Source organism: Syngnathus floridae, chromosome 8 (assembly GCF_059516105.1).
Source record: "Syngnathus floridae isolate MCC-2025c chromosome 8, RoL_Sflo_1.0, whole genome shotgun sequence".
Classification (NCBI taxonomy): Eukaryota; Metazoa; Chordata; class Actinopteri; order Syngnathiformes; family Syngnathidae; genus Syngnathus; species Syngnathus floridae.
This window is the reverse complement of record NC_142420.1, coordinates 5279405-5307199: the sequence shown is the minus strand read 5'-3', so window position 1 is coordinate 5307199 and position 27795 is coordinate 5279405. Positions and strand designations below refer to the sequence as shown.

The 27795-nt window shown below is 41.0% G+C and overlaps 1 protein-coding gene and 1 long non-coding RNA gene across 5 annotated transcripts in view; one reads left to right on the top strand and one right to left on the bottom strand.

Moving 5' to 3' along the window:
• The window catches only part of LOC148394123 (uncharacterized), a 58405-nt gene extending 33515 nt beyond the window's left edge, over positions 1–24890 (top strand). Inside the window, exons 3-4 of one of the 3 annotated variants that reach the window (XR_015859856.1) lie at positions 10557–10766; positions 23737–24890. This is a non-coding gene — a long non-coding RNA (uncharacterized LOC148394123). Of the gene's footprint in view, positions 1–10556; positions 10767–21318; positions 23687–23736 lie in introns of those variants that run through there. The other 2 variants (XR_015859857.1, XR_015859858.1) reach the window with 2 other exon arrangements.
• On the bottom strand, positions 604–27795 carry satb2 (SATB homeobox 2). Of its 2 annotated transcripts, none has more exons than XM_088383040.1 (14): positions 27408–27795; positions 22109–22324; positions 20226–20411; positions 15719–15845; positions 14778–14901; positions 14182–14284; positions 13909–13959; positions 13246–13835; positions 12337–12546; positions 12156–12242; positions 11484–11636; positions 10539–10733; positions 3461–3661; positions 604–2834 (listed from the first exon to the last, which is right to left on the bottom strand). In XM_088383040.1, the coding sequence occupies exons 2-14, from the start codon at positions 22278–22280 to the stop codon at positions 2343–2345; spliced, it is 2691 nt and encodes an 896-aa protein (XP_088239166.1). In that variant the 5' UTR covers positions 22281–22324; positions 27408–27795; the 3' UTR covers positions 604–2342. The 2 variants fall into 2 exon arrangements, with proteins under 2 accessions (XP_088239166.1, XP_088239167.1); XM_088383041.1 differs by having other exon boundaries at positions 3461–3640.

Sequence of the window (27795 nt, the reverse complement as noted above, 5' to 3'; positions counted from 1 at the left end):
TTTACTCATGGTAGGTCTGATTACCTCCTATTAATACCGCAATCATAAGAAGCTCTATCCCGCAAACATCGCTTTGAATCTCATTAGTGCCTCTGAAGCCTCTTTCACGCAAAAAAAAATTGCTCTTCAGAGCCGTAACACTAGATCCGCTAGATTTGAACTGCCTGTTAGATGAAACCTAGTGAAACAGAATATTGTTGCAACTGTGTGCGCTTTTAACAAAAATGATCAGATAATTAGATACAGAACAGGCGTTGACAAGTAAAATTGTTGTCGCACAATTGTTCCCAACATAACAGGACATAAGAAGTGTTAAATTTCAAAGTCAGGGTCTGGCATCATGGAACTCCCTTACATGTTTTTTGATGATTGTGATATTACCTCCTAATTGCAAGCTCATCTTCACCCATTCTGTATTAATGCATACAGGCGTTGTGAAATTGCCAGTAAATCGTAAAACTGCATGTGGAAATCGCTTCATATTCTGTCTCGAGCACAATTGTCTTTTTTTTTTTTTTTTCCACTTCTTTGTCTTTGTGACATATGGTCCTCTGGTAATTCCATGTGCGGAATGCAATGAAATAAGGGTTCTGACAGAAAAAACACTTTTGAATTCACAAATTTTATTCACTTCAACACTGAATGAACATTTTGAAATGAACTATTTCATCAGAAATGTATCCAACCCTGATTCCTGTCTTACAGAAAAGCACAACAATATCTGATCCGTGTTGACGTGATAATTAGAAGGCAGGTCATCTGTTGATGTGTACGGTCATAAGAAATTATTCATGTTTTGAACATACTGTATGTGTACACCACTGCACCGGACATTTAACATTAAACACTTTTCACTTCTTCTTAAATACTCTAAAAAAAAGATTGGATTTGGCTGGCACAATGAAACAAATTGATTTCACTGAGTTAACAAAAAAAAAAGAAAAAAAATGCTCCTCTGCCGCTCCATACTGGCTCAAATACTTAAAAGTTTCTCTGAAAATTTAAAAAGAAACATACACCGATAACAATTCATCCCATTTGGGCATCTACACACATTACAGAATAGAAATTGATTTGCCACATTTCTGTCATGGCTCAAAAAAGTAGATTGTCATCAACTGCAGCAAAGTAAAGCACAATTTCCCTTTTGAATTTTTGTTTTTTTTTAACGTTTCTCTTCTGTACGTTGTTGCTGCAACAAACAAAATAACACAATATGACAGGGATTTCTTTTCCAGCAAATATCACTCAGTAACTGCTTCTTTTTAAAACCCTCCCTCCATTTTCCATCCTTCGTGCATCCTGTTATCAAAATAACCGCCCCCTGTTTAAAGCCAGGGACATAAAAAATTAGAAATCGCACTTAGCAATCTTAACCATAATCACAACAATAATAACAATAATGATAATAATAATCATAGATAAAGATAGCAATAAATAGGCTTGGTGAGGTTTAAGTGCGGAGGAGGAGGGGGGGGGGTTAGACACAAGACTGTGGGCACCAATTAGAGGGGGAAAATGAGGGAGCGGGGTGGAAGGGATAGCCGACCGCTCGTAAAGTGACTGATTGCTTGGCTGCTGAAACTTTGCACGTGTACCTTTTTTTGGGGGGGGGCTTCTTCTTGCCACATGTGGATGGAGTAAGGTTCAAGGCATAGGGATGAGCGTCTCTTTGTGCCACATCCTTGCAAAACAGTCCATAGTGTCCTCTTGTGGTTTCTTTATTAAGCTCACAATTTGGTGAGACTTGATAGCATAAGTGGGTTCGAGGGTGAGGCTAGGCAAGAGTACATCACATCCACAAAATATTCATAAGTGCTAGATAGGACTGGTAGTGATTCTCAAGGGCTACGTGGGATGATTGATTGGTCTTCTCAGGTAAGGAACAGCATTAGTAACACAAGTGTCCATCCTGAGGTTTTACGAGAGGTCTCCGAAGGGCCAAGTCCGTGAAAGTTCTTCCTGGACTTTGAGGGTCCGACGTGACTGTGCTGCTCAGACTCAAGAGATGAATGCAACTGTCTTTGGCTCGAGCTGATCCTACCCTGCCAACCCATTTTGAGGAGCTCTTGAGTTCTTCTTTGAGTAAATTGACCACATGAGCAGCTTTAGTTGAGCTATTGAGATGTTTTCACATTTACACACGGCCCACACAACGTTTCGGGGCCAAAGTAAAAAGCTTGTCCGAGATTGTCAAAATGTTTCTGGCCAGTGGTTTATGATTCTTGTGCCTGCTTCGGCTGTACATTTATACCATACTCCATTTATCAATACATAAATCAGTTTTGTTGTCCTTTCTTTCGCTTGTCCCTTCGATGTGTCTTTGTTGTGTTGGGTCGGCTCTACCTTTGGTAGTCTGGCTGCTCTCTTGGACTCGATGAGGAGCTTCCTGGAGCCAGGGGGCCACCTGCTCTGGGGTGGCTCTTGTCCTTGCCCTCCTCCTGGGCCAAGTTGTTCCCGGAGGACACCTGGTTAGAGTTGGAGGAAACTTGAGGCTGGTTCAGTCCTCCTGTGCCTCCACCACCGCCATTCCCCTCGGACTGGTAAATTTCCTCCGCCCCATCCTCACTGGACTCTGGATCCTCTGAACCCGAGAGCAACTCTTCTTCTCGATATTCACTAACATCCACGCCTCCGCTGGCGGTAGCCCCCTCACTAAGTTCCTTGAGGCGGCCGTGATGCTTGACGTGATAGCGCTGGTTCTGGAAAAATTTGATGATGGTGTGCTTGGGCAGATCCAACTGTGCCGACAAGGTGTGGATGGCCTCTTGGTCTGGATACAGTCCAACGTCTTGGATGAAGCTCTGCAGGATGCCCAATGCCTCCAGAGAAATCTAAAATGGGAGAGAAATTTTAGTCACGTCACTGTAGCCATTGTAGCTTACTACACAACTATATTCAACTTACAGTTCTGTACTGTACTGGAATGGGCGACTGGCAATGGGGACCACACTCTAATTGGCCTCTTGATGAATTTTTATTAATTGTTCAAATCTCCCAAAAAATTCCCAATAATGAAAATGGAGAAACAAATCCCAGAAAACCTCCAAATATTAAAAAATGTTGAAAAAAAATCAGATGAAAAATCAATGAACATGCAAATATGTGTTTGCCAAACTGCAAATTTACATCGATTCTAGTTTCAGTTGTAATATCACCATTTTTGTGTGTGAAAAAAAATCACAATTGAGTTATTGCACTTAAATTTGGTTTCTTCTTTTCATGCAAGACAGCTCTTTGCATTGGAATTATAGTATGTATTATTTGATGACGGTAGAGGATTTTTTTATATATGGTTTGGGAAAAGTGAGAAATGTTTTGTCCATATTTTAAATGGCATTTTGTCATACATTTAGTTAGGAAGTTTGTGGCCCCGGAGAAGCACTCATGAAAAATGGTGATCCCCTCTAGCTTTTAAGTTGCCCATTCCTGTACCATACTATAGGCTTATCGAGACTACCTTTGTGCGCAGTCTTGGCTTCTTGTTGCTGCCAGAGCTACCAGTGGTGCTCTGCACACCTCCAGGTGCCGTTACCACAGTCTGTGCGCCCTCCTCGTTACCAGGGGCCGATAACAGCTCTTCTCGCATGGGAGACGAACGGTGCTCCTTCATCTGACTTGGGGGTGGTCTGTGAAGCGTCTGCCGAGAAAGGCAAAAGAGCTAATTAATGGGGCGCAATGACCCCTGATCAAGAGAAAATTGCACGAATAAGACCCTTAAGGAAGAGTCTAAAAGTAGAAAGTATTGTTAGTCTGGTTTTCAAGCACACAGTAGCCAGAGCTTTCGGGGTGAGGCGAGGGCTTTCACAGTCCACAGCGTGTCACGCACTATTAACCTGCTTGACGAATGGTCAGTCGAACTACCATGTAGCCATTAAACCTTTGACCTAATGTGACGGAGGCTGGCAGCTCTAGTGAAACACCAACTTTACACGTCTCTCAGTTATTAAAATATTTAACTCATTCAAAATGACAGGGTGCGTCTTCCTTCGATGCTTAAATTTATGGATGTCAAAATAAAAAAAATAACACGACCGAATCAGAGTAATTGGATGGATTTGTTGTTAATTTGGTACATTAAAAGGTTTTCAGAAAGGGGAGCGTCATAAAATGTTTTTTCTCATGGATACACAGGCATTTTGTTTTTGTTATTGGAACAACTTCATCATAGCAACTAGAAGATGTCCAGCGACTTGTACTGCGGTCATGTAAAACTTTTGATTTCTAATTATATTCATTTTAATTATGTCAAGTGAGTGGCATTTCTTGTGTGTGTGTGTGTGTGTGTGTGTGTGTGTGTTTGTTTGCGTGCATTTTAATGGATACTGTGTTCAATAGCTACAGTGTATGAACAAACAGGAGTCAAAGATTCAATCCTTGAGGGACTTCACTTTTTAGTTTTGCTCCATAGAGTGGCTTTGCAATAGAAACTAAAATTGAAGAATTGAAGAAACACATTGCCTTGTCTATTTTTTTTTTCACTAAACCAATTATGTGCCATCAGAATAATCCACCTGAATTTGTAGCCTTGTGTAAAATTATTTTATCTAAATTTTACCACATACATTATGTGAAATTGTACAACATAGGTTGTCTCATTCTTTGGCCTATGAAATATGAAAATTCCAACCCCCCCAAGATGGCATGTACATATGCTTTCAGCAGTTTGAAAGGATTTGCTTTCACCCGGTGAGAAAATGATTGTAAGCGGAGAAAAACAAATCTGGCATTGTGAAGGCGAATCAAGTGTTGCGAGACTTGGCTTGTTTGTCAGAAGGTGGCGGCGTGTTGTGGTCGTGTCACTTTAAGAGCAGGGTGGGGTCCTCTACCACTGGAATGTCCAGCTATAAATCTGCGGCGCATTAAAATTAAAGGAGTCACATAAAGATAATAGTCATTCTCTCTTCAATAATGACAGGGTATTACTTCAATAATGGCGAGGGCAGGCTCCAGTTTCAATCGCGAGGGGGGTGTTGATGGTCAGTTTACAGGAATTTGGTATGTTTACATTTTCCCTCCCTGGCCAGTGCTCGCCTTCTTTAACAGAAAGTGACATATTTAGATGTTGAGAAATTCCTTTCAAAACTTTCGCCCGCCCCTCCCATCTGTGCTCGAGTCTAATGCATCATGAATGATTAGTTGAAGAAGGCCTCTGTCAAGCTCAGCCAACTCAAACTGGGTGATGCCAGGAACTCTGCATCCACGCCTTCTCCTACTTTATTCCAACTTCTTACCAGTTCCCGAAATAAGAAACAAAATCTATCAATCTGGAAGAACAAAATCCAGCAAATCTAGAGCGTGCAATGCATTGACGACATGGAAAGTGTTGCTACTTTGCTTAATTCACATGAAATTAATTTAAAATGTCGCAATGTCATGGCGGATAAAATAACGAGACTTCTTTAAATTAGGAGAAAAAGAAGCAAAAGGGCAAAACAACAATTGATCCCCTCACATTTTCAACAAAAATTTGGGGCCTTATTTTATGAGAACAATGTTTATGAGAACAGTTTTAAATCTTTTCCTTAAGGTGGAAAAGTTCCGAACATGATGGTTTTATCCACTGAAAAATGCTTATTGGCAAATTGTTAGATGTGCTCATGTTATGAAGATCACATTCAAAACCAGTGTCGTCACACTTTTCTTCATAATGGAAATTTGACTCTTATTTTTTTTATTTTATTATATTTTACCATGGTTGCTATTTTGTGTAAGAAATACTTGTGTTGTGTTCTTTAGTGCTGTGTTTTTTTTTTCATTGATGAATCCAGATGCATTTTATTAGTAGATGACAACTCTACTTAAAAAATATCTTTTTGAATCCAATGCTTTTATTTGGTGCATCCGGTGAAATAAAATTTAGTGAATCCAACATTTTTTTTCAATGTATTTATAAATTTCCAGAGCCGAATGAAAAGTATGAGGATGAAAGCAATGTCTGGATGTGCTAAATAAAAGGTATTGATGTGTTTTATTTGGTGTTTTTCTGCTGGTAAAAACAACAATGTTTTTGTGTACTTTATAAAGTTTCCAATAAATTCCAGTAAAATGAAAATTCAACTCTAGGAAAAGAGTTAGTTTAAAACTGAGGAGATTTATTTTTCGGGCTCACACGTATTTGTTGGTCTCACAATTTGAGTTGACTTCATTCTCAAGACTCAAATTCGCAGTGTAGAAAGGATAATGTGTTTGTATCATTGCCAAAGCGGTATATGGGTACGCACCTGTTAAAATTTAATGCCATGATTTATTGCAAAAGCTCCATTTGACCACCATTGCTTTAAATGTGTACAAGGCTTTGATGACTCGTCATTTTAGGACTGCTGTATATTTTGGTTTTCCGCATCCCCCTTCAACCCAACTATCACGCTCATTCAGAGCAAAACAATTCAACCGTGAACTCCTTGAACCACAAGAACATTTATTTTGTTTCAAAAATCCATGGCACTTCTTCTCATAGCGTGATACTCTCAAATTATTTCTTTCGTGAACCTCTAACTTTGTTTTCCCACCCTACCGCGCCTGCTGTTGACTTTAAATGCATGGCTGTAAAAATCAAGTTTCCTGTAAATTGAGGCAAATTACAGCGCAGAACGATAAAAGAATTATAAAACATCAAATATTCATCTTCTCCTTAATGAGCCTTCGCCCCGTCAGGTTGGGGGGGCTGGGAGATGCACACGTGTGACCACCAGAGACGCCATTAACACAGAGATAAATTTGTAATGAAGAAAAGAAAAATCACTTTTCTGTTAGTTTTGTGCTTGACTTGAGGCATCCTGTTATCAGTGTGTGTGTTCCTGTGTGTTTGTGTGTGTGTGAGTGAGGAATGGATGAGTCACAGCACTTTCCTCTGTTATTGTGAAATTATTCTTAAGACCAAAGAAGTGCACACTTTCTTATGCTAGTGAGACAAGCAAGCTGAGTGCATGTGTGTTCGTTTTGCTTTAATTCAAAGCGTTTGTGTGTGTGTTTGTGTGTCATTCCATTCATCTGCAATTAAATGTTTGTGTTATTTGTGGCTTGCCAAAAGAAAAAGCATGCTCCACCCTGCTGAAGGCACCGAGAGGCCACCAGGAAGTTGGAATTAACTTTTTTAATGGGGTTCAATTATTTGTAGGTGTGATTGTGTTGTTTGTCTATGCGTGCCCTGCAAATGGCTTCTTTAGAGCTGGTCTTGTACTTCTTTTGTTTCCTGAAGGTGTATTTAACTTTTATTCTCAGTCTTTTCTAGGAGTAGTACCATCAATTTTGGTCCAGATGTCAAATTATTTATTTTCTAAGAATACTATTATTTTTTTTCCAGGCATCAGTCATGAGATTATTTTTTCCAATATTGTGTTGAACCACAATTCAAAAGCAAAGTCTGTTTTTTATTGGTTAATTTTCATTACTTTTTGATTTTTTGATTACCAGAAGGGTACCTGCAATTTCGTCCACACGTGTAATTCACTTTTAATACTAACGCTATCAATTCTCAATAATACAACTTGTATTGTATAAAAATGCAACGTAGCAGCGAGCAACTTTGGTATGTTCATCATCTGGAGCGGCTGAGAATAAGTATTTATCTAATAACATGGCGAAAAAACAAAGAGAGAGAAAGGCAGACGGCGGGAGAGGGAGAGAAATGCCAATTTAACATCTTTTCTATTAAACTCAGACACTGAGGGGATCATGTGCATGCCCAGCAATTGTTCCTTCTTGTTGAGTTGTGGACTCCCGGGGTCCGAGATGCCTTGACACACACGCACCCACACGCACCCACGACACACATACACAGCATCTTGCAGCAGAAATCAATTTAGCAAAAACAATAAAGAAATTATTTATAAGGGCAGGCTGTGCCAAATTAGCTGTGGGATGCACTTAACTGCTAACGCCATATGAATAAAAGCTGTACAGCGAGCACGGGGGCTGTGTCACTCGTGAAGAAATGTGAGGCTGACGTGGGGGGGTACTCACAAACACAAATGCACACACTCACCTGCCCACCTAATAGACACACAATCCCAAAGCCTCACTAGACATGAAGCAAAAAGGGCACACTAATGCAAAAACTGATGTGTGTTTGTTTTTCTGTGTGTATGTGTGTCTCCACTGTTCATCCATTTTTAATTGAGCATTGTGTGCTCACTTAACCCATTGTCCGAAGACAAAGGAGCACGCAAAACTATCAGCGTGCGTGCGACACATGGGACACACGTGTGGTGGGTTTGTGGTCACCTCCCATGAAGACATATACACGCACATGTCCTATATATATTTAGATGTATTAAATATACACTGGCACATAGCTCATTTGCCATTAATAAGTCAGCAGCCCTTCACCACATGTGGCCATGGGTGGAGGGAATTAGGGGGCTCCAAAAGGGCCCAACAGTATTTTAAGAGCGTCAGCGCAACGGAGGAACGTCGTTACGATACCACCGCAGTTTCCTTCCTGTCCCGCCATTAGTCTTTAATACAAAGCTCGCCATTTGCACGCTCAGTCATGACATATGTTGGACTGTGAGGGAATAACAATTTTACCCAGGCAATCTGAGGGCAACCACGATCAGACTTTTGAAGGGTAACAAAGTATAAATGTTGTACTTGAGGAGATATTTGAGTTTTTGTACCTGACTTGAACGATCATTCGTACTCGCACTTATAGAATGCAAAGTCTTCAATGAGTCCAAGGTGAATATTTTTTTAATGTGAGAGGAAGTTAGGGAACTCCACATAGGAAGGCCGGAGCTAACGTTCAAAACTCTAATCCTCAGAACTGTGAGTCAGACCAATAGGACACCATGCTGCCCCGTATGACTAATTATTAACAGTAGATGTACTGTTTTATATGTAAAGATAAGTTGGAGCTCCATTGCCAGACATTATTTGGATTCCTCAAAACAAATAAGGATCAAATTGTCCAAACCTTTATTTACTCTTAACATTCAAGTTAACAGCTGTTACTATTAATGCTGTCAAACAACGAGTCTTCTCTTTACTCGTTTGTCGTAAGTACAAGACAAAAATGTTTTATGATAAAACACTGAAAAAGTGTGAAGTGACATCTTCTCTTAACACGCCTTGTTGCAGCTGTACTTTGTTTTGGAGAAAGTGTTGCAAAAGGCCAAAAAAAAAGCAAAATACAAAGAAGTTAATCTTTTTAGTATAAACTGAGTGCTCAAATTCCAAATTTCACAACCTGCAGGGTGTTTGACTTAAAAGCTTCCATTGTGATTTATTTCTTAAATGAAGTAAAGCCAATTTAATCTTCAATGTAATCAACTGCCTCCTTTCTTATTGTTTGGTTTTCTCATTTTTTTGGGCACGCATGCATTGATTTATTCATTGACATTCTTCTATTTGGCAGAACGTATTTATTAATTAAAAAGAAAAACACAGTTCATCCATAAAGCTAATTGTGTTGCCTTGAGTTCAATTTCACTAAAAAGCGTTTGTAGAGAAGTTAGTGCCAAGGATTACAATTAAATTAATTTAGAGGATCTAAAAAGTGTTCCCTTGACTTGCGACTATAGTCTTGCTGTTTGAGGTCCAAACTAAAGTGTAAACACTTACACATTCTCTCCCTCAAAATCTAATGTGGCATTTCCTGTCGTGCCACCCAGCAACCACTCTTCACTCTGCTGGGACAAAAACTAATGAAAAAGTAACAATAGCTACATTTTGTAGAAGTTGCTGGAACTAAAAGATTAGTGGTTATACCCAAGCAATGTCCTCTTTTGACCCATGTTAAGTTACCCCAAGACTTAATTTAGACACGAGTTCAAGTGACGCTCCTAAATCACCGAGTTGCCATTGGACTAAATGAATGAATAGTCTTGAGGACCCATTTGAAGGCAATGTGGGTTTCTGTACATGTGCCAATGTTTACCCCTGATAATGAGCATGGAAGAAAATCTAGGAGATGGTTTTGGGTGGTGGCATGGTGTGCGCTAGTTAACACATCGGCCTCACAGTTCTGAGGTACAGGGTTCAATCCCGGCCCTTTTTGTGTGGAGTTTGCATGTTCTCCCCGTGCCTGGGTTTCCTTCGGGTAGAACGGTTTCCTCCCTCATTCAAGACGTGCATGGTATGCTGATTGACTACTTTGGATGGATGGATGGATGGATGGATGGATGGATGGATGGATGGATGGATGGATGGATGGATGGATGGATGGATGGATGGATGGATGGATGGATGATGACCACAAACTGGTCTTGAGACTAACACATTTCGGTTAGCATCTGGTTTTGTACTTGTGTGTCCTGGAATGGGGGGTTTATTACCGGGAGTAAAAACAAATGTGCAACTACCAATGAGTGAAACATCTCAAAGATGGACTCCATAAGGACTTGTTTAATAGCTGAAATGAACATATTTGAAAGTAATGTTTGATTTAAAAGTTTTGTGTTTCTTCTGACTGTGTTTACTTCTGGCCCACGAACTAATGAACAAATAAGACTCCATAAGGACATGTGTGCTTTCATAAGGACTTCATTGAAGTCATTGCACCACAGCCAACTGAGATTTGAAAACACTTTTTGTACCTGTGTGTCTTGCGGCAGGTGGAGAACCGTGTGTAGCCTCTCGCTGTGATGATGCCGCGACTCTTCCTCATACGCCAGGTCCCTGTCGGTTTGCGGAAGCGCAAGGAACCTTCGGATGGTGCAAAGGTTCTCCCACAGGGTACGGTTCTCTGGGCTGGGGTTTTCCTTCCAGCGGAGCAACTCACAAAGCCAACCCTGTGATGCCAGATGCAGATGACCAGATATAAGGTTAGTTAAAAAAAAAAAGGCATAGTCATGTCAATGTAATCTTAATTTCGTTGCACATCAGTTGTACAATGACGATAAAGTCATTCTATGTCTGATTAAGAAGTTGCAATGCATTGATGTTAAAAAAGCAAACCAAAGACAAACAAAATACACTTTAAAGTATGCATGGTGTGTAAGGTAGGTGTACATCCAGAAATGGAGATGGAAAAGATTCAATTATGTCTGCTAGACTGGCTCTGTTTGTGACACCAGCTGTTGTGTTCAAGCCGCCACCTCAGGCGTCGTGCAACGCTAATAGCCTGATCATCTCTCGCTGCTGCTGCTTGCACTGTCCTGGTGGCCAGCTGCAGCAGATGGGTGCAGTGAACTGTGACCCCCCACCCCACCCACCAACTCCCACCCCGACCTGGGGGACCTCAGTAACCTTGCACGCGCATACACACAGACACAAACATGCACGTTCTGTATAGAAAGTGCATATCAGTCCTTTGTGCTTGACTAACTAAATTCCTTACATGCAAAATAAATGTGATTAGGCCTTGAATCTCATAAAAATTCTGGACATTGAAACAACAACGCTATGATCAGCACACCTCACTTGACATCTTTCCAGTGAGACATAAAAAATTCTCCAGGCAGAAATATTTCTATTCAGCGAGATTATTCATGTTTATGAATTTCCCACATGTGGGGTGGTGGTGTTCTGTGTTCCCTCACCTGACTCTTATTGGCAGCCACCTTGGCAAAGAGCGCTTGGGACACCTTGGCTCGTTTCATTTCCTGCTGGATTTCGTCATAGATTCCCGATGTGATGTTGACCAGCGATTCCAGCTTGATTGGTAAATCGGGCACGGGACCCGTTGGCTTGGGCTGGACATATAAAACAGCGAGCCAGGGTTTAAGGAAGTTTGAATTGCAAATACAAGCCAGCAATGCTTGTTTATTGTTTGTTTCTGTGATTGATTGTTTAGTAAAAAAAAAATAGTTGTAGACAACATTAAACATCTCCGCGTAGCAGCAGTTTAAATATGAAACACATTTAGCTTTGCCGCTTGTTATGCCGTATGCTCATTTCCGAGCGCATCGGGCTCTCAGGCCGCTCGCGCTGTTTTGAAGTCCTCTACAAAGACGTGCACAGACGAGGCTAGCTTACATTCCAGATACTGAGATAATTTGACATAGCCATAATAAATAATGGCCCACACGGCATCAGAGTTAAAAGGTCTTATCGCTGAAAATGCTCTATTACATCCTTTTGTGTTTACAATAGGCTTGTATGATATCTTTGAAGTTGTTGCTCCATTATACGTGGAATTTGTTTTAAAAAAAAAAAAACGGTCCACATTATTCACATTATTTACACGATATGCATGATTACAAGGAACTCACCGAGTTGGCTATCTTATTCTTGTTCTTCCAAATGGAGGCCCAGGTATCAGGGGTTATCTGCTCATCCAAGCTCCTCTCCCACACTTTCTAAGCACACACACAGAACACACAGCGTGTCAAAATGGAGTGTGCGTGGCGCCATCCAATTCTTAGTGAACCTATGAGCTTTTCCGTCTTGTACCTGTGAGAGGCGTGGAGTGCCGGGGTTGGAGTTGGAGGGTGGAAGGCCCACTGTGGGGTTCATGGTGCGCTCCCGTTCCTCCTGGTAGATGCGGTCGCGCTCGCCCTCCGGCAGGTTGAGGAAGTTCTGCATGGCCTTCAGGTTGACCAGTAGTGACTGCGAGGCCGTGCGAGGGTCCTCTTCCTTCCTCAGGATCTCCGAGAGCAGACCCTGAATTGATGAGAACAATTTGTTACTTTGCCGTAGCTGGAAACTTGGATGACTGGTGCTGGCCGCTTCATTTGCGCTTCCCATTCAGTAATGGTCGTGTGCCTCTATTAGCAATGAAAATAAAAAGGCTTCTTTAAAAGTAAAATATAGACACCTGAAAAGTCTACATAAACACAATTGGCGATCCAAAAATGAGTTGACAAAATTTTATTTCTGTTTTTTTTTTTTTCCATTAACTTGAGGGGTCCCAGCAATTTTGTTCTTCGTTGTTTATAAATTTGACTTGCTTCTTCAAATTGTCAACATTAGTCAGAATTGTTTGACAGTTTCTTTACTAAGTTATACGAGCCATCGTTTCATTGATCTGGTGGGGCGTGCTGTAAAGTGTCTAGCATAGCCTTGGGTGCATCAGGTGCTTGTGCCCCTGCGGTGGAAAAAAGAGGCCTAATGAGCCGTCAAGCTACCCCGCCATGCTTCTGCTATTACTGCTGAAAATACCTCCAAGGTGGGTGTCCGCAAATGAGGCCAACCCTCCGTGAAGAATTTAGCTTTTATCACCAGAGTGGGTCTTGATCAATTACAGCATTTATCTCTTCTCACGCTTGATATGACTGTGATCTTTGGTCTGAATGGAATCAATGAGAAGATTCAATTTCCCAAGCTTCTCCTAGCTTGCCTTCTCGCTCCTTGTTTCCTTACCTGTGTGCGGTTGAAGGCCACCCGGGCGAACACAGCCTGGGAGACGCTGGCTCTTTTCAGCTCATCTCGGACCTGCTGGTAGATTTCAGAGGAAACCTCAGAGGCCGAGGGGTTGTTTCCCGGATGGTCACCGCCGAGTTTGGAGGAACCCCGCGGGATGGGTGGATGGTTGAGGAACTGCTGGTTGATGGCCTGCGGGTGCTGGTGAGCCAGCAACCGGCTGACTGCTATCTGTTGGTTGATGAGGTGGGCCATGGCGAGCTGCTGGCGAACCAGCTGTGGGGAGAGTTGAGGCGAGAGCAGCCCGCCTGGGCCCAGCAAGGGCTGGAGGGCGCCGGGCGGGTGGGGAGGCGGTGCGGGCACCTGGCCCGTGTGGAGAGGGGGGCTGTGGTGGAGGGGGCCGTGCGGCGAGGGCTGTTGCTGGGGGAGAGGAGGCTGCTGGCTAGGCTGCGACGGCGCCTGCGGATCTCCGGATCCCGCCTTCAGAAGGGGCCCGCCGACACCCAGGTGACTGAGCTGCGCCAGGCCGGCCAAGTGAGGAGGTGGTCTTTGGCCAAGCATGCAGAAGTCAGCCATGTTGTCTCGCTCGACTGTAGGGCGGAACAAACTGTCAGTTGTTTACCCAAACATTTCCTTCGTGGTCAAAAAGAAACGATTGATTACTTTTGATGTCGGCAGGATCTCGTCCTGACCACATCTTCTCCAAATAATCCACTGCTCAAAGTAAACACAAACAACAAGACAAATAAGGCTTCTTCTCATAGATGTATGACTTTTACGTTCTGTAAATCAATCTGCAGTTATTCAAAAATAGACCCAAAAATATTTCTCATACTTTACAATTGGGCTCCCGTATTTCAGTTGCACATGGGATCAGCTCGTCAGTTTTGACTTAACATTACCGTGCCAAGTAACAAGCCACACTGTTGAGCCTACCTTTGATTTTCTTGTACTTCTTGTACCAGCGACCAAACTCTTGGCATTTAGCGGTGGAGACGTTGGCATAGTAGGAGCTGTTCACGATGGACGAGATCATACTCTGGGAAACAGAAAAGGCGCAGACTGAAATAATTAATAGCCGGCATAATACCAAATGTTTACTGTCACGCAAAAAAAAAAAAGCCATGTGACACGCACACACACACACACAATTGACAGTCAGTAATCATGACTGGAAGCCACTCGTGGAAACTTCAGCTGGTACAGAGCAGCGAGAATCTCTGACACACACACACACCTACACACACACGCATGCACACACTCACACACACATGTTTGCAATTGATCCGCTTGCTGCCATCAACACCACCACCAGAGTTCCATTTAAGCCTGTAAATCTCCCACAGCAGCCATTATGATGCAGCGAGAGCGCTAAACATGCAGCTGGGGAGTTAAAACACGCCAGAGTTTGATTAAAATGTGGCAATAGTTATTACTCATTTTTATTTTCTAGCTTTCTAATTGTGTGTGGCGTTAAGATAGACAACTTGTCACGACTAGCGGGGTGATATTTTGTTGTTGTTTTTTCTAACCTGTGACAGAGGACACTCTTTGGCCAGAATGCTTTGGTTCATTTCCTTGAGGAGCTCCTTGAGAGCGTTACGAACGGTCGCGTGGTTCCATTGCTCACAGGGAAGGTCCTCAAGCTTGGAAAAACTACAATAAAAGGAACAGACAGATGTGGCAAAAGTATTCACAATGAAGTACTGATTCAGATCAATTCAGGAAAAGTTCAAAAGAAACAGTAGCACTTTTGATAACATGGCATGACAGCAGCAAACATTCTCTAAATATTTCATTCTGTTGCGGCAAGTAATATAATTTTCCGTTTTTGCTTTCAGCACACAAAAGTGTCAGCTGTTAACTTTACAACTTTGCAGAATTGGCATTCACGCAGGCAGTGTCCTTCTTTGCTTCTGGCTTTAATTCCAAAGGTTGCAAATGTGTACCCCCCCCCCCCCCACACACACACACACACACACAAACATTCTCTCGCAGTGGTAGAGACACGCACAATTTTTTTTTAGCTTTTACAGGTCATGTGAAAGGAGCTTCGGTCTCTACGTCTAGCTGTTCTTTGGTTTTTAGTCACTTTTTTGGCGACACACTGAAAGGATCACCTTCCCTGCCCATCTTTTAACCTCAAATAAATTAACCCAGGACCAAGCACCTCGTTCTGCCATCGCTACGAATGCGCGTATCAACACGTCAACAAATCTTGGCTGGTATGTGCCAAGATAATACCAACAAAAACGCCGCTCATCTGTACTTTATCTGCTTTTATCTGTTCATCAGAACCCTGGCTCCACTCTTTCCCAAAGAGTCAGATTTTAGATAATGTTTGAAGGCTTCAATTGAGCTCTGGTAATCAATGCTTGATGTGCAATCAGCTGCAGTGACATCACTGCATGGGCTTGGTAACTGGAGTGTGACCATGAAAGCTGAACTTTTAAATGAAAAGAAAAAGTCTGACCTTTGTAGTTGGATGCGTAGAGTGACCATGTGGTAGACCTCCATGAGCATGTCGGCCACAGTCGCCTCGGGGGCGTCCGTCAGGAAGTGGATAGGCAGAGGGTTCCACCTCCCCACTTTAATAATTCCTGAAGCAGAGAGCAAACTGTTTTGATTTGGATCTTAACATGAACCAACAAATTGCTAAACAAATCGGAATAGAAAATGCAGTTGGTGCTGCTGATTTGGTTAGCAACATAGTTCTTCTCAGCTGAGCAGTGTTACTGTCTATGACTCGAGAGCCTGCCACCTCTTTTCATCATTCCCTTACTAAAAGTCACCACCTACCACTTCGGTCAGTTGACGCAAACTATAAAGTCAATATAACTTCATTTTTATAGATGCAACATCATTTTGACTGCGGTTAGAGTTTTGAATGAATGACTTGTTTCTGGAGTTGTGACATAATGTCAATATGAACCTCTTGATTCAAACAAAATGCTGAACGTCTGAATTAGGAATATAAAAGTCATGCACGTACGTACAAATGCATAGATAGACACAAGCACACACATACTCGCGCGTTGGCTGGAGTTGTAAAAACTAAACAAAGCTAATCACATTACTGTCCTCTAAATGAGATCCAGACCAGTCTGAGAAAAATGTCTTTCTCTTCCCTAACCCCCCCTCCTTTTGCATGCCCCTCTAATTCTTATTTCTTCTGATTCGTTTCTTCCCGTTAATCCCTCAGTGGTCCTTTCATTGTGTTGGGGTCAAAACATTTTGACATCCAATACATCAACTCAGTGAGGATAAACGGTATAGAAGAAGGATAGAAATGGCTCCAGTGGTGCCGCCAGAAATTTGGGGCCCTGTGATAAAAACTTTCACTTGGGGCCCCTTTATGTCATTTGAAATTACAATTTCTGAAACACATGTTAGTTACGCCCCCTCACTTATGGTGCCTCAGCATGAGACCACCAAGACAACAGCCGTTTGGAATACTTTTTATAATAATGAAGATGTAAGTTGGAAATGATCAAGTATGTTTTGATTTAGGCGCTTTTATTGCCCTCTTTACTTATTAACCTTTCAATTAATAAAAAAAACAAAAACACAACTCCCAAAAATTAAAATACATGTATTCCCATTTTTACACAGAGTGCACTGGCACCTGCCTATGAAAATAGTACTTCGAGTGTTGAATTAATTTACTCATAAATATTATTTAATAGTTTTTAATGGACTACAATAATACTCATACTGCCTCATTTATCAGACGTGATGCATTTCCTCAATAACCAATATGATTTAACCACAAAATAAAAAATTAGAACCTCACTGGGGAAACAACACATTTGACCAACCAAACCAATGACGTAAAATGACATGCCTGCGGAAAGCACGTTAGACATAAATGTTGATGTTAAAACAAAACAAAAGACTTGAGCACATCTTTGAATCCATCGGTCTGTATCACTTTGTGTGGTTGTTGTTGTCTGAGCTTAGCACGCCTGATAATCGCTTGTGGGAATCAGACGCATGAATAATCAAACAAACACAAAAAGTCACTGTGGACGTGTTCATGCAGCTTCTGGCATGCCAACACGCACACACACACGCACACTGCCAGAGTGGCAGCAAGTTTGTTAATAATTAATTCATCATTTCTGGTCAGCAAGGAGACTCTCTGCTTGTTGTCCACATTTCAAAGTTGAAATTCTTGTTTTCCACATGAAACATTCCAAGTGCCATCTGTCCTCCAGCATGAATGCCCGACATGCACACTCCTAATTCCGGGTGTCCCAGTGTCCCAAGCTATTGTCAACACTGGTACAAATCAAACCACTTCAACTGTAATGTGTTTCAAAGACACCACATGGACTGTAACTGAGTTCACAAATGTTTGATCAATTTGGTTAAAATATGAATGAGTAAAAACTAGTTAGACTCCAAAGTGTGTTGAGATAATCAATAAGAAAGCCAAAGAGTCAACAGCTCGAGTCTTAAAAAAAAATAAAATAAAAATCAAATGTCCAGTTTCCTGGTGCCGCACCGACCCGTCAGACGTGGCACTGCAACAATGCTGACCACTGTTCACTGTTCACCGACGTCAAGCCCTAAAGTACACGTCTGCGCCCATCCGTGCTATAAAAGCCTTCAGCCCCTTATAATTGAAATAAACAATATCTCCCACTTAATTACCGGCCTGGGCTAATTAAAGAATGGCCGTGGTCCTCGGCCGGGCCTTTAAATACACCAGTGGGACGCAAGAATGCAGGACACAATTCAAACAGGCAGAAAATAGCCCCGACTCTGTGTAATTTTGGTCGTGGACCGCAAAGGGAAAAATGTATAATTTAAGCCAGAAATTATTCAGTTAACATAAATGGTTGTTTTAAAAAACAAAAAGTATTCATTAGAGAGAAGCCGGAGGGAGGCGCGTCTATTTTGTCTGCGAGGCTGCATGACTATACACTCTTCTCTTTGCAGTGTGTGTGTGTGTGTGTGTGTTTGAATCTTTTCCTAGGTTAAATCAAGTTGACGTGTGTATGCGCTGATATGCATGTAAGAGTCGAGCGCTGCACTCAAATTGGTTTTGTGATGCCTTTCATGTCCAGTAGGTGTCATTTTGATTAAAAACAAAAAAGTCATGTGACAGTCGCTAAAAGTCAGGATTTAATTTAAAAAAGAATAACAATTAATAAACTTGATTCGGCATTTTAATAAGACGCAATGCTTTCCTACCATTTCTCCCTGTCCTTTCCCCGCCTTTTCATGCAGCAAGACCGCATCTGCCTAGCAACCAAAAGCTGATGGTAACACTCTGCATTTACTCCGTTACGTTTTCTTTTGGGATCAATTCAACTTGTCAAAGTAGAATTAACGCAACGTATTTTTTATTTTGACATGACTATTTTTGTTCAGAAGAACCACAACTTTTATTCCATTTAATTGCGATACATTCTGCTTGCTACTTTTATTTATATCTATTATTGCTTGCACAGTTTGTGTTTGGGGAGTGAGACTTTTGTGTCTGTCATGTGACCCTGTTTCACCATTCTGCTCTAACTGCAAGCAACTTAGACTCCATTTCCCTAATCAAACCAAGCCAGGCAGTCACATGATTGCACACGCAGAGAAGTAAAGTTTTCAAAGTGACGTTAACTGAAATGACATTGCAGAAATAACAGAAAAGAAATTGTGCGACTCAGCCAGAATGGTCGAACACCCAAGGCCAATCAAATTTTAGCAGTAGAATAATCGATTCTAAGAATATTTGTGACAGAACTAGTAGTTGCTTCAATATTTTAAAGACCACCAAATTAAAAAATAGAGCAAAACAAACACTTTTCGTTTTACTTGATCATCTGATCTAAGGTACATGAACGGACTTGTGAGCCTTCGCCAGGTGAGCTGCAGGCCTGATAAGAGGCGCTGGCCTTGAGGCCGTAAAAGAGGATTTAGCTTCACCAGTGTGGTTACGAGTTAGAAAAAAAATGTCAAACTCGATCACAGTAGAAGCGCCAATGCGCATGTGTATTTACACATCCGCTAAATTCAACCGGAAAAGCGGCCGATGACACATGCAAACATTTTGCTTGAGATTTTTAACAGATGGAAAGTGTCTTGACTTTTTTTTTTTTTCTTTTACATGACTGAAGTGTAGTGCATGCAGCAGGACAGGAGTGAGCGTCACTGTACCCTTGCAGATGACTTCCATATGCATATGCAACACTTGACAGCTTTGTTTTGTTCTCCTTCGTATGCATTCTTACACAAACACATTCCCATTCAACATTTTGTTATTAAGCCTTGTTGTCACTAACAATGACTTGTGTAACATTACAGTGACTGATGACTTGAACAATCATTTCCGATCGTTGTAAAAGGACAAACTATAAAAAGCAGTGTCTGTCTTAAGCACACGAGTCGTGACAATCTGCTTGGCGGCTGTAAAAAAGTTCAATGTGACGATGGAGCTTTTTCTTCCTCCGACCTCCGCGAACAAACTCAAGCGAGACACTCGACGCATGTTTGTCAGTCATTATCGAAACGGGAGTCTGTCACTGCCAGTCAGCCAGTTGTCATTCGCCATTAGCCAATAAATCTGGAGTTCATCAGTGGATGATCAATGGACCTTCCATTGCCATTAACCAAATTCCCACTTTTTTTTACTTCATCACGTCTGAATTTTGAGTGCCTGACTTTCATAACACATGGCACCACAACATGCCAGGCAGCACTCAGGTCTACTGGACAGTCCAGTGTTTGTAAGGCTCTTGTCATCCAAATGACTCCCATCTGCTTCCATGAGACACGTTTAAGCCAAAACACTTAACACCAGCGAGCAATGACAAAGCAAGCGGAGTGAAGAGCTTTCAAGGACAAATGTGGATTTTAGGAGAAAAAAAAAAAATCGTAATGCACTTCGTCTAGGCCTTTGTTTGACAACCACTTCCAACTGCTTCTCAGCCACACTCGTCTTTATATTTTAAAAGTAATATAATAGGCGTATGAATTCTGACCGTGGGCTTGTGCTGCTGAGCTGTGCGAGTAGCCGAGGGCCAGCAGCGCCGTCTCCACCAGCTGGGAGAAGAGAATATCTTTTCGCACCAGAACAAACTCGGCGTGCTCCTCCCTTCCGTCACATCCATCGGCCTGGATCCCTCCATCTGCCTGCTCCACCACACAGAAGACAGGAATCATCAGACCTAGCGGAGGAACAAAACAAAAAATCGATTAGACATTTATGGAATTCCATGGTCTGGTATTATGATAGACAATTATCAGGCATACGCACTAGGTATCAATTTTTTTTTTTTAATTTTCATTAACTTGAATGGTTAAGTTGGGCAGAATCTCCATACCTCCAACATGATCAGTTATCAGGAGTCCCCCAAAACATCAACATTTGTTGAACCATTAACATTGCGTCATCAAATAGAGCAAGGCATTTTCAACACTTTTGATTGGTCAGTAATTTATGAATAAAAGACCAAATGTGCAGACTGACAGATTTCTAGGGTAAATTATCAAAATATAAAATAGCAGGTTTTAGCCCAGTCAACAAATTAAAAACAATTGCAGTATTATTTTGTAAAATACATAACAAAAAGGTTCAGCAAGAAAAGTAAATTTTCTGCTACCATAAGTAATTTTCAAAATGTCAATCCTGATTAGCTTTTCTTCAGTACGTGAAAGCCTTTTGTTATGGAGCCACCTGTCAGCTGGCACTAGATGAAACCTGTGTGCATGATGGACTTGAGCGCGTTAGGCAGCGTCCCAGCACTAATAATGCACCATAGCATTAGCTAACCCCACCCCACCCATCCACCTCACTTCAGCACCACCCAGCTATCCACCTCATTGTTTTAATCAGTCAATTCCGATATTTCTATTTCCTCCTCATTAATCACTCCATTCGCGGGCCCTCCAGGCGCTCATGGAGTGAATTACACACCGGAGCGCCTTGCCAATTGGAGTAAGTGAATTTTTCCCAACAGGGAAATATAACTGTCAACAGTACTCTCTCTCTCTCTCTCTCTCTCTCTCTCTCTCTCTCTCTCTCTCTCTCTCTCTCTCTCTCTCTCTCTCTTGCGCTCTCTCTCTTTTTCTCAGTTCTTGCCACTGGATGCTCTGGTTTGGATGATACGACGTGGCCTCAAACCTCTAATCCCTTTAATATGTATGAGGGGGGTTTAAAATAAGATGTGTGTGTGTACGTGAGCGTGTGTGTGTGTTTGCTGCGGCCGCGTGGTTTTGGCCGAAACACGTCGAGTTTCCTGTCTTCAAGGAAAACGCTGTCATTATTCCTGCATCGGGAAACCCCTTCCTCCTTCCTTGGCCCTTCATCGTCACCTTTTTCCCCCTCTTCCTCGCCGTACCATCCCAGCTCCTCCTTGCTTTGATAACCTCTTCAACTCGTGCTGAAAACCGCCGTGAGGCCGCAGAACCACTCGATTTTATGTTTGTCATTCCAGCAAAAGAACCCCAGGAATGTTATATGATAAATATTGGGGAGGAGCGCCCAAAAGTATAAATGGCCTTCTAATTTTAGCCCGAGTCAAAGGGAAAAGGACTCTTTGGGATTACGTTTGGGGCAAACATATGGTAGCAGCATGCACATGTGCATAAATAAGAATAACAGTCCACGCGTGAACACTGGATCAATAATCCACAGTGGTCTACGTAAATCTTGTTTATATGATGCAATCATCTTTATTTGCTGAGCCCCTTCCTCCTCGCCTCGAAGTGTTAGTGACACAGCCTCTCTGCCTTCTTAACAAAGGCGCTTGAGTTCAAAGGTCAAATACAGTACAGTGGATTCCCTGAAATGAATGGATTCTGTCTCCAGGCTAGGAAAATGTAAAATAATTAGTTCAATAATGTTTTGGACCCTTTGGCTTACCTCCAAGAGGTCTGAGCGGTGCCCCGTTTTGCCGTAGGCGAGGTCCCGTGGGGCTGCCGTTGAGTTCCATGCGACCCTTTTTGCCCGGTGGGGGCGGGCTGCCGAGATCTGGGCTGCCCCCTCTGCGCTCGGGACTGTCCTGCGTGACGGGACTCTCCTCTCCTCTCTCCATCCTCTTCCAGATCCCCAGCGGAGCTCCAGCCAGAGAGAAAGAGGCTAGGGGCAAACACAAAGTAGGATGTGTACTATTGCAAAGTACTTCATGACAAACTTTAACCTCTCTTTGTTGTTTCATAATGTTTTATGTCAGTCCACTTAAACATAATAAAACATTTTATGTAATGCGTACTACATACTGGGATAACAAAATTCAGTTCTCTTAGTAGAATATCAGAATGATATCGTATTAGGTGTTACGCTCACCAATATCAAATCCAATACAGTATATTGATAAACATTCTGCTACTAAATCTGGCCAATGACATTTGTGTTTGAGCTAATATCTGTGTATACATACATGAAAATTGGCAAAAAATATTTGAGAAAAGTTGTCAAGAGTAATTTTAAATTAGTTAACAGTTTTCTTCTGGTTTTGCATCGTGTTCTAGTTCTTAGCTGTTGTTTTTTGACAGTTTTTCCATTTCAGATGGACGTTAATTTCAATACCATTAGGATAGGCAAGGATTTCCTTCCATTTTAATATTTTTACTTTGTTTGTTTGTATGGACAGAGTCATAGAAGCGTAAGAATTGAGGCAGAGACTTAGTAACAGAGCAGCAGTAGAAATAAACAGTCGTGTGTGCCTGTGTGTCTAATACAGGCTAATGCATTAGAAGCTGTGCCAGGCCTGGCGCAGCTTGCTTAGGGCCAAATGGATGTCTTTTATTTACACTGGTGGCCCCAGGACAATATCTGTTAGCATGTGTGGCTAAGGAGAAGACTCATGGGTGAGCAATGACAGAGAGAGAGGGAGCGTACAGGCTAGTATTTGTCTATTAGAGGGTGGAAATGGAGATTTGAGAGAGTGACAACACAGCAGGCATCTGTGCAACCTTTTTTCATCGATTCGTCAGAGAAAATGAGAATGCATGCTTATTGTTTGAACGGACTTTCATGAACATTTAATTCGAAAGAGCGCCATTTACACTTTTTAGTCCCTCTGCACTTTTTCCTGCACCAGCTGTCCAAACCCAGCGTGGAAAAACAATTGCCTCAGCCAATTTTAATCAGGCAATTTGTTTAATTAAAAATGTGCCATTTATAAATAGATTTTGTTACATTAATGTTTATAAATATTCATTTATTTCTCCTAAATAAATGATGCAGAGATTTAAGTGACTAATTCAATATCGAGAGAAATACATTTATAAATGCTGTGTATGCTCTGCCCAAAATTGTCAAAATTCCTGCCAACACAAACTCCTTATGCTAATTAGCTGAGCCTGTATATTGAATTTTAAATGGACCAGCAACAAATGACTTTACTAATCAATGAATATAATCAGTATACATTGACATTGCTGATTGTCAGGATTGTCACAGTCTTTGATATTAAATGATCAGAGCAACTAAGACTTGTTATTCCAAAAGTAATAACATGGGGTTTGTATCTATGTTATCTGCAACAGGTCCTGACCTGCTGTAGAATCTCGAGGATGCCTATCAAAGAGCTAACTGTTGCCGACATCTCGACATCTAAAATGCACACCGCATCGTGGTCTCTAATCTCCCCAAAATTACATCACCTTTTGGTATTTGACCCAGCCGATAAAGACTTGTTATTTAAAAAGAAAGTCTTTTCAGTTGCTTTTAAACTTGTTTGCTGGCACAAAAGCTTTAGTGATATTAATGTACATAACAAGCGCCAATGAGGCCCATTTGCAAAAAAAAAACAAGATGGCTGTGCACAGATTAATAATAATATTTGGCTTCAGATTTTAAACATTAAATTCAATTCCAGCAAACTTTGTACATTCTTGCTCAAAGTCAAAGGGCCTACTTATATATTCTAGTATAGTCTAATAAAATATGTATATGGATCCAGATGATGCACAATTTTTTTTTGTTAAATTGACAAAATTATATTTTGGTGGAATTAGTCATGTTAATTCATCTGCACGATATTACCCAAACATCCAGCGACTGATAAAGATAATAAGTAATCTGCACTTTATGTGCCAGGTTGAGCAAGTCCTTTCGTACCGTATTTTTACGACTTGATAAGCGAATAATGGCGTGTACGGTGCATCGACGAGGAAATCGAGCAACCTTTTCACAGTGTTATCGCCCCCCGCATGCATCCCCGAATCAGTCGCCAAATAGGGCGTGTGATCGTTAAAGCTGTTAATAAAGCAACGATAAGAGACGCTCTTACGTAGTATCTGCTGTGAGACATATAATGTTTTGATAAGCACGAGTTCAGGACACATTTTTCGGTTTATTGCTGCAAGGAAAACACTTGTTTTTGTTTTTTTTATCCTAAAAATGTCCTTCAGCTAATTTTTAAATGGCTATCAAATTCCACAATAATCCAACTATTGTTTATTATTTTATATAACAAGCATTTGTGGTTCAAAGGCTTTTTATTACAATTCCATTGAGGTTTTATGAGTGGCGCAAATCTTTGTCTCTTCTGTTAGGGTTATAATTCGTATGCCAAATAAATCACCATTTTGTGGGTTCTTCTATATTCAAACATTCAACACGTTATATTTTAGTGTTTATCTTGCTTGAATTTGACAGTTGGTAAAAATAAAAAAATAGACCCCCCAACCCAAAAGAAAGACACACGAAGTTGGCCATTTTAGGGTCATTTGGATCATTTCGAGGAGTCCTTTTGAAAAAAACTCACACGAGGGAGTTTGTCCAGTTTCAATCAAATTTGAACCTTGGTTAACAGATGAGTGTCGGACGAGTTGCGAGTTTTGGGCATGTCGTTAAGGCAGACATGTTGCCAATCACATATTGTAGACATAACAAACAGACAAGATGCATGGATTGTAGATTGTAAACCAAGAAATATTGCTTCCTGTATACCCAAAAGGAGACAAATGCTAATGCAGTACTAAAGGTGAATGAAGCAAAGGGTTGACTTAAGTTACATCACAGAACGAAAAGCTGAAGATATTAAATAGTACAAGTCCAGAGTTACCTCATCTCTTCCTACGTGAGCAGCAATTGAAGCTTATCAATTATTAGCACAGATAGCAGAGATAAAAGATGCCCTTTTATCGCATTATGGAGCTATTGGTAAATGCTTGTCTATGTTAATAAAATAAGGAGCGGTGGAATTAAGGAAAGAAACGTTTAAATATCACACACAAAAGGTCACATTATTGGTTTTGTGTGGTTTTTCTTGTGTAGTTCTTATATAAGAGGCTGGGAACATTTTCTTTCGAGTTCAGTCCCTTAGATCGTGATACAAAAGTTTAAAAAAAAAGGATCAAAATGCTGAGTTAAAAACAATCCAATTTGGGTTAAAAATTAGACTGACTTCCTGGGTTGTTTTGCACAAAGCAGCCCAACATATTGAGTTGTTGGTTTATTTCAAGCATTTCTGGATTAAAGTTTTAATCAAATGTTTATACACATATATATATATATATATATATATATATATATATATATATATATATATATATATATATATATATATATATATATATATATATGATGGTGAGACCCCTTTATCCCTGTCTGTCTCATGCTCCCTCTTTCACTCTTGCTCTCACACGCACACACTCACACACAAACACACACACTCGCGCGCACACACACACACTAGCGCACACACACACAAACAACTAACACTTGCCAAGGACCACACACATTCTGAGTGGCACATATGCTCACGAGACAAGTATGTGTGTGTGTATATTAATACAATTTATGTGAAATTGGATTTCCGCCATTATAAAGTTATTAATGTTGATATTTGTAATTGTGTTTTGCAGTGATGTGCAATGTTTTGGTTCTGACGTGCAGTTTCATAAAATAACTGAAATATTCAGAACAACTTCTATTATGATGCTCACTTATGCAAATTACAAGCATAACAGACATTATTTTAAACAAATACTTAGATGACAGTGTTTTTTTTCTTTATGTAAAGGAAATATTTTCTGATAATGTGTTTAAGAAGAACATATTGCCTTTACATTCATTAGATTGTTCCAATGTGCCTAATGAATCGCCCATGCAAAAAAGGTAGGATGATGGGAAGGAAGGTCCTGAAGCTTGCGAGAATCGTTAATATCTGGCGTTTTAATTAGCAACGTTTAAATGAATTGGGGCTGTGGGTCTAGTGAAAAATAGTATATGTACTGTATTATGATTGGTTGTTATATATGTTACACTTCAAAGTCTTACCCAATTTACACTTGAAATGCAAATGAAGTAATTTTCAAAATTGGATATATACATTTTTATGATGGTTTGGTTGTGCTCGGCAGTAATTACTGTATTTTACAAATTTGCCAATTTAACAATTTTATCAAACTTGTTATTGCTCGATTTTACGGGTTTTCAAAAATGTCTGCCATATCGAGGAGTTTGAAATTGCTTAATTAATAATAAAAAAAGAAATCGTGTTGACTTAAAACGAAACAAAAGTGTCCGTTTTACGTCGAGTATAATTTTAGTCCACGTATTGCTGCTTGTACACGTTGAAAATGATTCTTTTAAAAGTTTGATACGTGTGAACTGAATACAACATATTACTCCGTTCGTTATTTTTGCTTGCACGAACAGTGATTGACTTTGGAGTCGAGTTTGCACATGGAGGCCTTTTGCGGTCTTCCCTCAACTAGTGAAACTTTTCATTTAAAATCTAACCATCATTTGACATCAGATTATAATTATCTTTTTATTGGGTGTTGCTACTATTTTGCGCAAATGCACAAAGCGCTGCTTGTCAAAGTTTGTGTGCATTTTTCTTTTACGCGTATTAACGTATGTGTAACATAGCAATTTTAATTTAAAAGCTTTGCAATTTCACGAGCGTGGTAATGTTATGAATTGTGCATGAAATATCAAATATAAAGGTTACACATGGCAGTTTTGCAGTTTGTTTGCAGGCGATAGTTCATTCAATACTTTAAACTACTAATGAAGATCATTTGGATACTGATGACGTATTTTAAATGTATAATTTGTATTTTGGGGGATGACTTGAAGACAGGGTAATTTTTGTAAGTTTTTGTCTGTCAGTCACTATCCGACAGGTTCGCCTTTTTTCCGGAAGGGAGGGGGGGGGTCTGCACGCCGGCTGCTGGGCTGCGGCTCTCCGCCCGATACTCACGGTTCACGGCGTGTGTGTAGCGCTGCTGGCCGCCGAGGAGGTTCTGTCCATTGATCAGCAGTAGTGAATCCAGGGCTGAGCTTGGTTAGGTTCGGCGCCCGGACGGATCACACTCTGATCAGGAACTCGGTGCCGGACCTTGGATCCAAAAAGTTGCAAGTGCAGGTGAGGATGCGCGTCTTCTCTTCCTCCCGAACTGGAACCAAACGCCTTTTCCCCCCGGAGTTTCTGGTTTCTGAGGAATTCAGAGTTGCTTAACGGAGCTCAGCATGGTCCGTGGGAGTGAGCGAGGACAGGAAGCGGATCGTGGAAACCTTTTGGGTCAGCTTTGCAATCAGAGTCACTTTCAACGCGTGCGTGCATGGGCGCAACTCACTCGCTGAGTGAA

Coding starts and splice junctions, on each gene's coding strand:
- satb2 (XM_088383040.1), bottom strand. CDS start 22,280: ATGGAGAGAGGAGAGGAGAGTCCCGTCACGCAGGACAGTCCCGAGCGC. Junction 20,412..22,108: donor ACCGCTCAGACCTCTTGGAG/GTAAGCCAAAGG, acceptor TTCCTCCGCTAG/GTCTGATGATTCCTGTCTTC. Junction 12,243..12,336: donor GCACTCCACGCCTCTCACAG/GTACAAGACGGA, acceptor GTGTGTGCTTAG/AAAGTGTGGGAGAGGAGCTT.